Source organism: Camelus bactrianus, chromosome 7 (assembly GCF_048773025.1).
Source record: "Camelus bactrianus isolate YW-2024 breed Bactrian camel chromosome 7, ASM4877302v1, whole genome shotgun sequence".
NCBI lineage: Eukaryota > Metazoa > Chordata > Mammalia > Artiodactyla > Camelidae > Camelus > Camelus bactrianus.
The window spans coordinates 49,380,535-49,396,592 of NC_133545.1; the positions used below are offsets into that span (position 1 = coordinate 49,380,535).

General features: G+C 34.9%; 1 protein-coding gene across 7 annotated transcripts in view; it reads right to left on the reverse strand.

Moving 5' to 3' along the window:
- HDAC9 (histone deacetylase 9) overlaps positions 1-16,058 on the reverse strand; it is an 819,260-nt gene that overhangs the window by 63,911 nt on the left and 739,291 nt on the right. For all 7 annotated transcript variants that reach the window (XM_074367374.1, XM_074367375.1, XM_074367376.1 and 4 more), the window contains one exon: positions 3,088-3,221. In XM_074367374.1, coding sequence (XP_074223475.1) covers positions 3,088-3,221 — 134 coding nt within the window. The remainder of the gene's footprint in view (positions 1-3,087; positions 3,222-16,058) is intronic.

Genomic DNA, 16,058 nt, shown 5'->3' on the forward strand with positions numbered 1-16,058 from the left:
TTAAATTAAAAAGATCATACACCATGATTAAGTGGGGTTTATTCCAGGGATACAAGGATAGTTCAACATTTGCAAATGAATAAATGCAATAAGCCGTATCAACAAAATGAAGGATAAAAATTATACAATCATCTTAATAGATACAGGAAAAGCATTTGAAAAAAATCCAACATCCTTTGATGAAGAAAACTCTCAACAAATTTGATATAGAAGGAAGGTACCTCAACATAGTAAGTTCCATATATGAAAAACCCACAGCTAAAATCATATTCAATGTTGAAAAGCTAAAAACTTTTCCTCTAAGATCAGAAACAAGACAAAGATGCCCACTCTTGCTGCCGTTATTCAACATAGGACTGTAAGCACTATCTAGAGCAATTAGGCAGAAAGAAAGAAAGAGCGTCCAAATCAGAAAAGAAGTAAAATTATTACTATTCCCAGATAACATGATATATACAGAAAACCCTAAAGATGCTACCAAAAAACTGTTAAAACTAATAAATGAATTCAGCAAAGTTGCAGGACACAAAATCAACACAAAAAAATCAATTGTCCTTCTACATACTAACAATTAACCAATTGTAAAAGGAATAAAGAAACACAATCCCATTTACAATGGCATCAAAAACAAAACACTTAAGAATAAATTTATCCAAGGAAGTGAAAGATCGACACACCAAAATTTATAAGACACCGATAAAAGGAATTGAAGACACAAATAAATGGAAAGATATCCCAAATTCATTGCTCAGAAGGGTTAATATAATTAAAGTGTTTATACTACCCAAAGTGATTTACAGGTTCAATGTTATACCTATCAAAAGGCATTTTTCAACAGCAATAGGAAAAAAATCCTAAAACTTGTATAAAACCATAAAAGAACCCCAAATAGCCAATGCAATCTTGAAAAAGAAGAATAATGCTAGAGTCATCACATTTCCTAATTTCAAACTCTATTATAAATAATCAACACAGTATGGTACTGGCATTAAAAACAGACACATAGATAAATACAGCAGAAGAAATATCCCCGAAATAAACCCATGCATATACAATCAATTAATCTTAAGCAAAGGAACCAGGAATATACAATAGGGAAAGAATAGTCTCTTTAATAAATAATGTTGGTAAAACAGGATAGCCACATGCAAAAAATTAAATTAGATCACTATCTTACATTATATACAAAAATCAACTCAAAATTTATTGAAGACGTAAATGTAAGACTGGAAACCACAAAACTCTTACAAAAAAACATAGTGGGTAAGCCCACTGACATTAGTCTTGGCAATGGTTTTTTTGGATTTGAGAACAAAAGAAAAGACAACAAAAGCAAAAATAAACAAGTGGAACTACATCAAACTAAAGAGCTCCTGCACAGCAAAGGCAATCATCAACAAAACGAAAAGTCAACTGATGGAAGAAGAAAAAATATTATAAACCACGTATCCAATAAAGGGTTAATATCTAAAATATAAGAGGAATTCATACAACTCAATACCAAAGAAAAACCAACCAACCAACCAACCACAAAAACACAAAACAACAAACAAACAAAAACCCCCCAAAACAACAAAAACCCCCAACAAACAAAGCCAAGTACAACAAATCAAAATGGGCAAAGGACCTGAATATGCATTTTTCCAAAGAAGACATACAAATGGCCAAAACATATATAAAAAGGTGTTCAACATCAATAATCACCAGGAAAATGTAAATCAAGCCATAATGAAATACTACCTCACATACTATTAGGATGTATTATCAAAAAGAGAAGAGATAAATGCTGGTGAGGATGCTGGGAAAAGGGAACTGTTGTGCATTCTTGGTGGGAAGATAAACTAGTATAGTCACAATGGAAAACAGTAGGGGAGATCTCTCCAGAAATTAAAAACAGAACTACCATACGCCCCAGCAATCTCATATCCAAAGGACATGAAATCACTATTTCTTATCTCAAAGAGATGTCTGGACTCCCATATTTATTGCAGCACTATTCACAATAGTCAAGGTATGGAAACAACCTAAGTGTCCATCCACAGATGAATGGATAAAGGAAATGTAACACACACACACACACATGAATATTATGCAATCACAAAAAAAGGAGGGAGCTATAGCTCAGTGGTAGAGCTTGTGCTCAGCACGCATGAGGTCCTCACTTCAATCCCCAGTACTTCCATTAACAAAATACACACAAAAAATTTTTTTAAAAAATAAAAAAGGAAATTGTCTTTTGTGACAACATGGGATGAACCTGGAAGGTATTAAGCCAAAGTGAAATAAGCCAGACAGAGAAAGAAAAAAATACTACATGGTATCACTTATATAGAACTAAAAACAAAAAGTCGAATCACAGAAACAAAGGGTGGAATGGTGGTTGCCAGGGGCTGTGGAGTGGGGGGAATAGGGAGAGGTTGGGAAAAGTTTTTAAACTTTCAGTTATAACATGAGAAAGGCTTGAGATTCTAATGTATAACATGGTGAATATAGTTACTAATACTGTATTATATAATTAAATTTTCTAAGAGAGTAGGACTTAAGTATTTTCATCAAAAAAAGATGAGGTGATGAATGTGTTCACTCCACAGAGGGAATCACAACATATATGCACATCAAATCATTACACTATACACTTTAGATACATATAATTCTATTTGCCAATTATACCTTAATAAAGGTGAACATTTTTAAAAAGCATTTTTTTCCCTCCTGAACTAACATAATCCTAGAGAAAATATCAAGAGAAATTTCTTTTGAGTTACTTCTTTCTCAATGTTTCAATGCTCATTAGCTGGGTCAATATACAAACCACCTCCTCCCAAGGGTTATCTTTACTTATTTATTGAGCTCTGCCAATAACCTGATTGAGGAGAGTGCTATATAGATTCTTTAACTGGGCAAAAAGTTGTAGCATATAAAATGAGAACACCTAAACTTTTCTTACCTAACACTTGCCTTCTTCCTTAAAGTTGTAAGAACAACACTGTGCTTTCTGAGTACGTGTGATTTTTAAAAAGACAAAAAATATGCATGCATACATTCCTGGTCCCTTACCCCTGCTCTTTTGTACTTTTAGTTTTTTACCTCATTTCCTAGAAGGGCATTTACACAGGCTTCTGAGGCATCGCAGATGGCTGTGAGATCATGTCCTCCTTCTAGAGCCAACACCACATGTCCATCAGCCAGTGTCATCAACTGCTTCGTCAAATGACCAAAGCCTACCATAATGCAAACAGAACATTTCAAAGTATAAATCAAAAGTTAATTGACTACTAGAACCTAATATTGATTGAGCATTTATCCTATGTATGTCCTTTCTCATCACTTTCCATGTGGTAACTCATTTAATACTCACAATAATTTGATAAATTAGGTCCTATTAGTATCTTTACAAATGAGGAAATCAAAACCCAAGATTCCACAGCTAAGAAGTATCATGACTAAGATTTACACCAGTCAATCGGGCTGTTCACTAGTGGACATTACTGCCTTTCACAACACATTCTATATGTACCTGGAGGAAAAACTTGAATAGTATTTGGCTAATGTAAATAAGGTAAACAATTCCATTTGCTTTATATTTGTTTCTTGTCTCCATTAGCTGCCTTTATTATAAAAAGTAGTTTTATATGTATCATCTCAAATTACTTAACTATCACTATAAAATCACAGAAAAATTTTAAATCACACGATCATCTCAATAGATTCAGAAAAAGCATTTGATAAAATTTAACACCCATTTATGATAAAAACTCTAACCAAGTAGGTATAGAGAGAACATATCTCAACATAGTAAAAGCCACTTATGACAAACCTACAGCCAGCATAGTACTCAGTGGTGAAAAGTTGAAAGCCTTCCCGCTAAAATCCAGAGCAAGACAAGATGCCCACTGTTACCACTTCTATTCAACATAGTACTGGACGCCCAAGCCATGGCAATTAGATAAGGAAAAGAAATAAAAGGGGATCCCAAATTGGAAGAGAAGAGGTAAAATCGTCACTATATGTGGAGGATATGATAATATATATAGAAAATACTAAAGGCTCCATACAAAAACTACTAGAGCTGATAAAAGAATTCAGCAAGGTACAGGATACAAGATTAACATGCAGTAATCAGTGGCATTTCTTTACCCTAACAATGAATCAGCAGGTAAAGAAAGTAAAGAAACAATCCCTTTAAAAATTGCATCCAAAAATAATAAAATACTTAGAAATAAATCTGACACCAAGGAAGTGAAAGACACATATGGAGAACTACAAAACACTGACTAAGGAAATTAAAGATGACTTAAAGAAATGGAAAGATATCACATGTTCTTGGATTGGAAGAATTAATATTGTTAAAATGGCTATATTACCCAAAGCAATCTACAGACTTAATGCGATCCCTCCCTATCAAATTACCCAGGACATTTTTCACAGAACTAGAACGAAGAATCCTAAAATTTATATAGAATCACAAAAGACCCAGAAATGCCAAAGCAATACTGAAGAAAAAGAATGAAGCTGGAGGAATAACCCTCCCAGACTTCAGACAATACTACAGAGCTACAGTAATCAAAACATCATGGTATTGACACAAAAACAGACATATGGATCAATGGAACAGAATAAAGAGCCCAGAAATAAACCCACAGACTTTTGGTCAATTAATCATTGACAAAGGAGGTAAGTAAGACTATACAATGGAGAAAACACAGTAGATTTTATAGACATTATTTTTCCTATGAGATAGTTGATAAATACAAAAAATAATATCCAAAATGTTATAAAGTATAATGATACGACATTATCAATAAATCACTCACCTCCCTATTTATGGAAAATACTTTTGAAGCGCCTTGTGTACTTACCTCTAACATACCTCTTCCTCACTGTGGGAAATTAGGATCCTGAGTTTGTGTTTATAACTCCTTTGCTCTCCATTGTTTGTTTTAGAATTTTATACAAACTGTTTTATACTTTCACAACTTGTTCTTTTCACAGTTTGTTAGCTTGTCTCTGTTGATACATGTAGCTATAGCTCTTTGCTGTCTAGTAGGCCATTGAATGAATAGAGAAGAATTTATTTACCCATCCTACTGTTCACAGATATTTGGGGGTTTTGTTATTAGAAAAAAATGCCTCTATGAACATTCTTCTAACAGTCTTCTGGTGCACATGTGCAAGAGTAGAGTAAAATTGTTGTGGCTTAAAATCTGCTAAATAACACCAGATTATTCCCAAAGGACTATAATCAATCCTCACGCTGAGAAGCAGTATATATAAGAATCCCAGTTTAGTCACATCCTTACCAACATTTGGTATAGGAAGGTTAAAAGACTGAGGGAGTAAAGTCATCTATACCCACAGTAAGTAGTTAGGAATATACAAAACAAAAAGATGTACAAAGTAAATGTGGGAAGAGGAGTTACATTCTAAGTTAAAATGCATTTGAATTTAAGAGATCAGCAACTTAAAATAATCATATTTACATTTAGATTGCTATATATAAACCTCATGGTAACCACAAACCAAAAATCTGTAATAGGTACACATACAAAGAAGAGAAAGGAATTCAAACATAATTCTAAAGATAGTCTTTTGACTTTAAAAGACACATGAGATGCAATGAACTTAATGGATATAGATACAGCAAAAGATGACAGGTTTTTGATTATCAGAGGTGGGGCTTGAGGGGAGGGAGAATAGTATGAAGGCAGTCAAAAGGAACATAACTCCGGTTATAAGATAAATAAGTACTTCGGATGTTATGCACAGCATAAAATATAATTAACAGTGCTGTACATTATATATAAAAGTTGTTAGGAGACTAAATCCTAAGAGTACTCATCACAAGGAAAATATTTTTTTCTATCTCTTTAATTTTGTATCTGTATGAGATGATGGCTATTCACTAAACTTACTGTGATAATCAGTTCATGATTTATGTAAGTCAGTTTACTATGCTGTACACTTCAATGTATACAGCGCTATATGTCAGTTATATCTCAATAAAACCAGAAGAAAAAATAAAACATTAAAAAATTAATAGGCTTTTTTTTTTTTTACAGCAGCTTTGGGTTTACAGAAGATTTGAGCAGAAAGCACAGAGTTCTAATATACCACCCTACCCCTCACTGTGGTTTCCCCTATTAATAACATCCTGCATTAGTGTGGTATATTTGCTATAGCTGATGAGCCAACATTGATACATTATGGTTAACAAAAGTCTATGATTAGGATCTACTCTGCGTTGTATGGTTCCATTGTTTTGACAAATGCATAATGCCATGTATCCACCACTGTAGTATCACACAGAACAGTTTCAAGGCCCTAAAAGTTCCTTGTGCTCCACCTGTTCATCTCTCCTCTCCACTCCCCAGTCCCTGCAAATCAATGATCTTCTGTGTCTCTAGTTTTGTTACTTGATTTTTCAGTGTTTACATTGATTCAAATTTTTAGCTTCCTGTATTAACCATTCTAAAGTACAAAAGACATTATTTCATTTCTCCCCATCTTTGTAATAATTACAGTATTTATAACATTCCTAGATCTATAAAAATTGGAAAGAAGTACCTTGAATAAAAATGCATGGTCGACAAGCCTACCTGGGGTGCTTTCAAGCCTGACCTTGTTCTTCTCTTGAGTATTGTGTTTTTTTGTTTGAAAAGAAAGTGAATTCTCAGAATAGCATTGGTAGAACTAAATGAAACTCTATAAAACTGTCAAGCAATGAGACCCCAAAACCAAACGAAGTTGCTTCCATTTTGGAACAATGAAATAATATCATCTTAATCCTTGGGATGCACTCATATCTACCTAATAAACCAGAACTATCCAGAATTTGAGCTCTGGTCTAGCACTTGAGGTTAACCATGAACAAGATGAGTTCATTTCCCCAGGACCTTGAAGGACTTAAACTGATTCTATCCACTTAGCTATGATTTTTATGGAAGTCAGAATATTCACTTTATAATTATCCCATGTTTTTAAATCCTTGGGAAAACTATTCTAAAAAAGATTTTAAAATTAGGTGAAAACTATTTTCAAGCATTGCAGTAGTTTTCACATCTATGGACCTCATGCTGATACCAACAAGAATCTCTTCCACAGTTCATTTAGGAATGAGGCTGACCACGTTAAACTCCACGTTCTTACCCAACTACTATAAAAAGAATGGTAAGCTTACAGAAAATGTGTAATGCAAAGTTCTGATCTCTAATGCTTAAAAACATTCTTGGACTAAGTCAAGGTTAATAGCACATAGTAATTAAGTTACTCTAGAATATAAACGAATAAGAAATACTCATAATACTCATAGACAGATATTTCTGCTAATCATATTGTTAAATATTCTGGACAGCTTTTCCTATAACCTAAACCACAGCTACAGTGATAACTTTGATAACTTAAAAATATATAATAACTTAAAAATATATAATAATAAAGCAAACCAGTATGCCATATCTTTCATACTAAAGGCTCCAAGCAATTGAGAATTCAATTATCTAAAGTCACTACTGAGCAGATCAAATCACATGGATTAAAAAAGGGAGGTGAGGGGAGAGGGAGAAAGTCTCAAATCTGATTTACGTTCACTCTTTCCTCTGGGAATAAAAAAAAAAAGTCCCGTTAAATGCCAAATTTAGATGGGACAGTAAAAAGTGGAAGGAAAGAATGGAATGAAGTTAATCTTTGATCTCTATCCAAATTCCTCTTTCTTTTACCTACAGGGTTTATTTCCATTCACATGTTACCCATGTGATCTCTGGAGCCACAGACTGAGGCAGCTGAACTGAGTTATCCTTGCACAAAACATTCAAATGAAGTAAAAAAATAAAATTTCTTTGAGGCCTATGCTCTCTCTTCCAATCAAAGTAAACAATTTAAGAACAATGTTTTACTTCTAGTAACCTGGGTTCTACTGTGTCCATTATTGCTTTACATATATTTGAGGAATTAGAAAAGCTAAGTGTGGCTACCAATGTCAAGGTTTATTTTTCAGGACATGTGAAAAAGAAGTTTCAGTGGTGTGTGTGTTTATTTGATTAGAGGTGTAACATAGTTTTAATGGGCATAAATACGAGTTTCATTTAATAATTTTTACTTCTAGCTTCACAAAAGCTCATGCTACTTGTCACAACGAAGTGAAACTGCACAGTTGAAAAATTATAGCAGAGAACATACCCAGCAACGTTTTCCTCAAGGTTTGAGTGTCCTGAGTGTGAGGGCTGATGGGAAAGAAGTGATCAGTGAGAAATAAGTCTGCAGAACATGGCGCATCTTGAGCTCAAGCAATCACAGATATGACATGGGAAAGGAACTGGGTTCTTAAGGTCCATACATACCTTTAGTTCCTGAAGTTTTTTAGAGGGTGGGGTACTTAGGAAGGAGTCCAGATGCCTAGGCTGTCAATGTGGGCAGGATCAGGTTAGGGACCAGAATTGATACATAATTCACTGAAAATCAGCCTTGGAAGTCATCCCTACCACATGTGTTGAATTCTGACAGAAGGCTCTAAGAAATGTTTTCTTCAAAGTTAAATTTAGCACCTTAAGCTCCTTTGAGGAAATCTTCTAGAATTAGGCATTAGCAAAGCACTGCCGCTCTGATGACACTGCTGCTACCACAGCAAAGAATCCTGTGTGTGCCCTGGTCATTTTAAGAAGCACTAAATTAATTTAACTAAATCAGCATTAAATTACACACATGAGAATGAAGCTACATTGTAATAAATCATTTCTTCTGATGACCAAACAAACACAGTTACACTGGTAACTACCAAGGTGCCATTGAAGAAGAGAAATGGAATGGCATTTTCAGTGAGAAATCCTCTGTTCAGTTCAACTGATTCACTAGAAGCAAATCTAATTTTGTTGCTTCTGAAAAGAATATTAAATAAGTTGTAAATGTGGTAGTGGTTAAAATGATCAGTTTCAATTTGATTTCCTGATAGTCTATGGGGGTTTATTTCTGCCTAAGAAGTCATACCGTGTCAGCATTTTTACTAAGTTCAGAAGAAAAGTTGTTTGAAATGAAAAGTTGCTCTAAGAAGCCTTGAAGATCAAACTTTAGATATGTACTTAATACCTAACCCATAGGACACGAAAGGATTCATCCTTCAAAATGGCATGTCTCAACCGCTTCTCTCTAATGTTTCCCAAGTAGTTCGCAGAGTACTCATAGTGGAAGTAAACAACCCCAACCAGCTTTGTTTTAATTTCCATTTGAAAACAACTATTTTCAAAGTGAAAATTAACACACGTTCATTGTGGAAAATGTGGGAAATAACAGAAAACTATAAATGCCAAATAAAATTGTGTAATTATGTAACGTATAATACATGATACATGTTCTTATATATTATAAAACTATATTATCTATTTTAATAAGAAATAAAAGAATAAATAATAAAATAATTATAATACATATAATAATAAGCCTATAGTCATATCAACCAGAGACAGGCAATTCCACTTTTTTGGTATTTCATGCTTGTAGTTTTTGTATATTTTTAAAATAAAACAGGATCATACCATACTTTTTAAACTTACACTTACAAATATAAATATATGGCAAACATGTTTCATGTCCTCCACAATCTCATTTTAAATGTATTAATATACCAACTAATTCTCTGTTTTAGATATTTAAGTTGTAATTAGGTTTTTAGCTTTATATATAAGATTGCAAACAGGTATCCTCCTGTATGGTTGAAGTGGCCACTAGATACTAGTACTGATCTGATTCCAGTGTTACTATGTATTATTACAGGATGGAAAGAAGTCTGTTCTTTCTAGTGCTGTTCTCTCTTTTTTTTTTTTTTTTAACCAGACTATGAGATAAAACATAAATAGTAAAGCACATAAAGGCAAAATGGGAATGAAGTTCCTAAACTTCATAAATTTCATTCTTTTAGAACCTATGTGTGCTTAGCAATGCCCGGTGGATAACTGAAACATTCTTAGAGACACTCAGAGAAATTAGATAGTCCCAGAAAGTCTGTTTTTATTATGAAATTGCAAATACGTAGTGAATCAGAACTCTACACAGAGGCCAAGACTGAGAGAATTCTGCTGTCGGTTGAAGAGGTGCTTCTCCATAAACTATCGTGTAGTTACTATTGCTATTTTGCCATCCTGTAAGAGACTCTAGAATCAGTAGCCAACTTCCAAGAAAGGTCTATGGGTAATGATTCATTTGAGTAATAAAGAAACAGTGACACAAAGTGACTGATTAGAAATCATTTTATTTCTTCTTGTACATCTCCTAACTTTGCTGATGTCAGTCTCCCATTCAGCACAAGTATTTCTCCACTATTATTTCCAGTGTCTGTTGAGGAAAGCTTTAAGTAAAAAAAAAGCAAGAATGACAGAGGCATTCTGACCCCCATGCTGCCAGAGGTAGTAGACTGAAAGTCAGTAGCAGTGACAGTCTCTTTTGAAACACTGACACCTAATATATTACTGATTTATACAATTTTTGTAACTCTTTCTGATATGGTTAAAAAGCCTCAAGAACAATGTTATTCATTTTTTCAACAGGTTAGTTTCATTTGGCCCTTAAATGTTTGTGAAGACTTCATTGCAGATGAAATATAGTAGGGACCAACAGAGTCACACACTTTGGTCCTGCTTTAATTTGCAATTTAATTTTGCACATCCACTGGTATATTTTCTTTAGTTATGTCCAGGAAGAATCAACTGAAGAATGCACATACAGTAAAGTATAATTAAAAAACTGTAGCCACTTTCCTCCCTAAACCCCTTAGTCATTAAGTTACTGTGTTTTCTTTAGGAAAATGCAGTCAAACTCAAGTTGAGAGAGAAGTTTGGGTAGCATGTGGCCATCTCATGTATTGTGAAGCTCTCTAGCAGAACTTCAAAGCAGAAGCTGATTGTTGCAGATGGGAAGAGTGCTTTCCACAGAAATACCTTTTTAAGACTCATGATGCTGCAACTCATATGGTAGGCACTTGTGATTCGTTCCTGATGATGTTGGGATCATTTAACTCACAAAACCATTGTCGCTACCATAAAATCCTTTCATCTGTAGCCAAAAAAAGGTTTATTTCATGCAAATGAAAATTTTTCATTAAAGTATCACCTTAATAATGGAAAAGGTATATATTTTCTGGTCATGTTTAAAATGTAAATTTATGAACATATTTTAAAGATTCATTTCACGTTAAGATCTTTATTTGATGTTCTAGGACTCCTTCCAAGTTCATTGAAACTGGAAATCAATTTTAGAAGAAATACGGAGATTATTATCATTAAATCTTTCAGTTGGCTTATAGCAAGCAGCCCTATAAATATTGCTTATGTTTCAAAGAAGGCACTTTCAAGTATAGTAAAAATCCTTATACTGCTCTAGTCAGTGATGCTCCAGGAGGTAAGTTTATATTCTAAGCACCTTTTGAAAACAAATGAATAGTTGGTTTGTATCCTAAACAAAGTCTGAGACAATAGAATACTCCAATGCCAGTATTTTGGAAAAATGAAATTGAAACACATTTATCTTCAGGAATTCCTGAAAATAAAATGGCAAGAAAGGTTGCCTAGCATTTTGACCATCCATCTAACTACAAATCAAGAATTTAGTCACTAAATGCCTACTATGTGTCACAGTTTTACATATAAATCTTATACTTCAAATATGTGAACCTCAGTTTTCTCACCTGTAAATACCTAAAGATTATTTACTCTACCACACAGATTTTAAGTTAATATCTAATCATAAAAAGCCACTTCAAAAAAAAATATATATATATTTATGAGCACAGTACATTGAACAGAACCTGGCACACAGCAGGTATTCAGTTTTTATATTTTTTAATAAAATATTTTAATCATAGAATTTCAGATCTAGAAATGAATTTTAAGATCATATATTCCTAATCCTTTCATTTTAAGGTTGAGGAAACTAAGATCCAGAAAGGTCAGTTATCAAGGCAAACAATTAACTACAGAGTTGGGGTGAGAACCCAAAGCATTTCCCACCATTCAGCCAACTCAACGAATATTAAGGCTGCCTATTTTTTCAGACATGATTTCCAGTTCAAAAGGAACTTTAAAGAGAGTTTCTAGACACCAAATGATTTTTTACAAATAATTGCTTTGGTGTGTTAAGTGTAAACAAACCAGAAACATGTGAATTAAACTTCCCTTAAAATACACAAATATAAAACCAGTGAGGAGAAAAAAAATCTCTAGAAAACGCTTTTGGATATCACAGAACCATTCCTTCCTACCCCTCAACAAAATTGTTTCGCCAAACCCCAACTGCAATTTTATTTGCCAATCACTAGTTTTTACTGCTGTTTTCAATAAAGCATTAAACACACGGGATCTCTTCTCTCATTGATGCTCAGGCATAACTGGCCAAGTGGGATGGAACAAGAGCAGGACAGACTCATGCACCACAGCACTTTGCACTACTCAAGTTCAACCAGTATTTACTAAGCACACATTCTAACAACAGCTAGGGAAATACATGGATGAATAAGATACAGTTCCTGCTTCCAGGGAACTCAGTAACATAAAAGGGACACATACACAGATAAAAAATATTTAACATAGAGAAAGATAACTATTATAAAATAAACACATTTTTATAAAACTTAATAGATGGAAGACATACATCTGCTTAGAGGAAACTCAGAAGATAACAGTGGGCATATTCACACATTTGCAGTGTTATGCATTTGTATATCTTTGCCTCAGCTTCCCACTTCTGCTACAGAACAGTCATGTTGGTTAGTTTCAGTGAAATAAAATATGTAAAATGCCTCCACCCAACACTTGACACACAGGCAGCATCAATAACCATTACTTCTTCACCCCCGCACCTTAGCCTTCTTCATGATTTAAAAGCTCTCTTAGATAGATAGACAATATATTCTAAATGATATCATTCTTTATATTTATTTGGTTTTTCTATTAGTAAACTTAGTTCTAGAATTACTCAATTATGCTGACATAGGACCATATATACTGTAGTTCCAGAGAGCAAAATGGGGAATGGGAAAATAAGTCTGGGGAACAGAAACATGTATTTCCAGACAATTCCACTCATTAAATTTTTTTTTCAAAAAATAAATTGCCAAGAACTGATGAACTTTCAAATCTAGCATATAGCTTGGTACACAGTAGATGCTCCGTACATGCTATTGAAAGAATGAGTAAATTTGAAATGAATATATTATATTCAAGTTTACTTGATTCCATTCCATTTCATTTAGGTAGCATGGGAGTCAGAATTCTCAGAATGACCCCCAATCACTCTTCCTCTTGTGTAATACCTTCCCCTTTGAGTGTGCAAGGAACCTGTGAGTATTATACATACTCCTGCAGTTTGGCAAAAAGATGTTTCAGCTGACTTTGAGTAAATCAAAAGGAAGATTTTGAACGGTGTTGGGGGATGGTGGCTGAGATAATCTAACCACAGAAGTCCTTTAAAAGCAAAGAGTTTTCTCCAGTTGGTTATGAGAGGAAGTTAGAGAGATCTGAAGCCTAAGAAGAACCTGATGCACCACCGATGGTTTGAAAATGTAGGGGACTATGTGAGAAGGAACATTGGCAGATTCTAGCCAGCAAGGAAAAGGGACCTTAGTCCTACAACTGCAAGCAACTAAATTTCAGTCAGCAACATGAATGAGCTCAGAAGAGAGCTATTCTTCAGACCCTCCAGAATAAGGAGCCAGCCTGGATGGTAGTTTGATACCAACCGTGTGAGACCTGTAGCAGAGAACCCAGCTGAGTCTGTGCAGACTTATGACCTACAGAATTGTGAGGTAATAAATGGATGGTGTTTTAAGTTACTGAATTTTCACATATCCCTGAATACACTACAGTTCTAAGATAAATCAATAACCTAATAACAGTTCATGAGGTAAAACTGAGAGCATAAGCAAAGTTGGAGTAGTAATGGTAACTACAACAATTAGCAATTCTGAAATATTTACCCTGTGCCAGGTCCTGGGGTTCATATAGAGGTTTCATTCAATCCTCATGCAAACTTTATGAGGTAGCTACAGTGAGTATCCAACCTTCTACAGAGGAGCAAATGAAGAGAAGTTGGGCAACTTTCCCAAGGCCACACAAATAAAATACAGTAATGTCAGCACCCAACTCCAGCTTCAGACTCTGAAGCCTTAACCACTGACTCTACTGCCTACCTAAAATAAATGAGAAGAGCCCCAAATAATTTTTTTTTAAAAAATCCACACACGTAAAGCAGGTTTACTTTTCACTTAGAGTAAGTTGAAGTAACCAATGCATGTCACCATATGCCTGAGGGTTTCTCCACCCACTTCCCCCACTGAGTGCCAAGTGCCAGTGTGCTGAGGAATAAGACAAGTCCTTTGACAAAGCCTGAACAAACTTCTGTTGGATCTGGAAGAGGTGGGTTGTTGGAAGAAAATAAGGTTGCGATGAGTTTTCAGTCGTGATAAGCAAAGAGTGTCAGCGCTCCTGGCTTCTCTGTTATCTCAAACCAAAGTCAAAATCTGTGGGTCACTTTGTTTAAGAGAATTGGAGAATCCCTGTCCTGGATGAACCTGAGTTTATGTAAATTCAGTGACCTTCTCTAGGCAGAAAGATTTCTAGTACTGCGAACTCTTCTAAAGAACCAAGGGCTCTGTTAAAGAGGTATGACCACTGGCCACATCAGAATGGACACTGCAAGGCTTTTCTAATACCCCTTGTGCTCAAGGAATCATGGGAGGTCTTACACGGCTGAGTGCATGAGTTAGGAGAGGACCCTGGGCCTGGAGATGAGCAACATGCTGGCAGAAAACTCTACGCTCATGTGTAAAGAACACCAAGTTCACTATGCCAGCCACCCAACCACCTGTCATTGGCTTCTCACATTTTTCAGGATTAAATTCAGAGCCTTCAAGACATGATCTCTCTCTCCAGCCCCATCTGCTGCCATGCCCCTACATTTACTCTTCCCTTGACTTAAAAGGAACTACTTATACAATTTGATGAACACAGCAATCAAATAGTACCTACAGTTCTGAACTTCCACTGATGAAATGTCCTATCCACATCCGTCCAACTCCGACTTAGTCTTTTAAAGGTTAAGTGTTAAGCAACATCCTGAACCTCCTGTGCAATGCAGAATTATTCCTGTGTGCCCTCTGCACACTGATGTCTCTTTACAACTTATTTAATGCTTAACTGCAGCTAATAAATGCACCTGTGGAACAGCATTACCATTATTCTCAATTTAGAGATGGGAAAACAAACACAGAAAGGTTATGTACTTGTCCAAGGTGAAAGGCTAGAGGTAGAATTTAAACCCTCTGACTCTGGAGTCTACATTCTTAAGTTACAACTTTTTGGATTCAGGGCCCACAGTGATATTGGAGGGCAATTTTTAGAGAAAAGGAAAGGAAAGCAAAGCCCTGAGAAATGTTATGCTCGTATGATATACCTACTATAGAATATCTATTTTTCTTCCTTAAGAATTTTTTTTTTCTTAAATACTGTGGCCAGTACAAGTGAAAAAATCTTTTTCTAAGATTAGCAAGGGGAAGTGTTTGGGGAAGAAGCCAAAAAGAAAACTCAAGTCCTTGTCACAGACTGTTTCTTACACAATACTATAAAACTTACAAGGAATTTCATTAATTTACTTTCACAGAGTGAAACTAGAATACCATGTCTTCAAAAGGACTCAAAATAATTGTGGCTGATCCATTCACTGAAGAGAGATTTGTTGAGAAGCTACTACATAACAGGAACTGTGCTGGCCAATGAGGACGGAGTTTTGAGCACAAAAAAGACAGTCCCTACTTTACATCACTTAGAAACTGATGTTCCTGAAAGCTAACAGCATCAGGTACCATGCTAAGTGTCTGAAACACAGTATCTCATTTAATTGTCACACAACTGCCCACATTGGAGAATGAGTTATAAAGAAATTAAATTGTCCAAGCACCACAGCCGACAGCAAAGCTGTACTAAGAAAGTGGTTTGTTGATTCCAGCACTTGTTCTTCAAACCTCTCAGCTATGTTTAAATTCAAATAATAATGAAGCACTAGTTCAATGTATTAGTGCTACA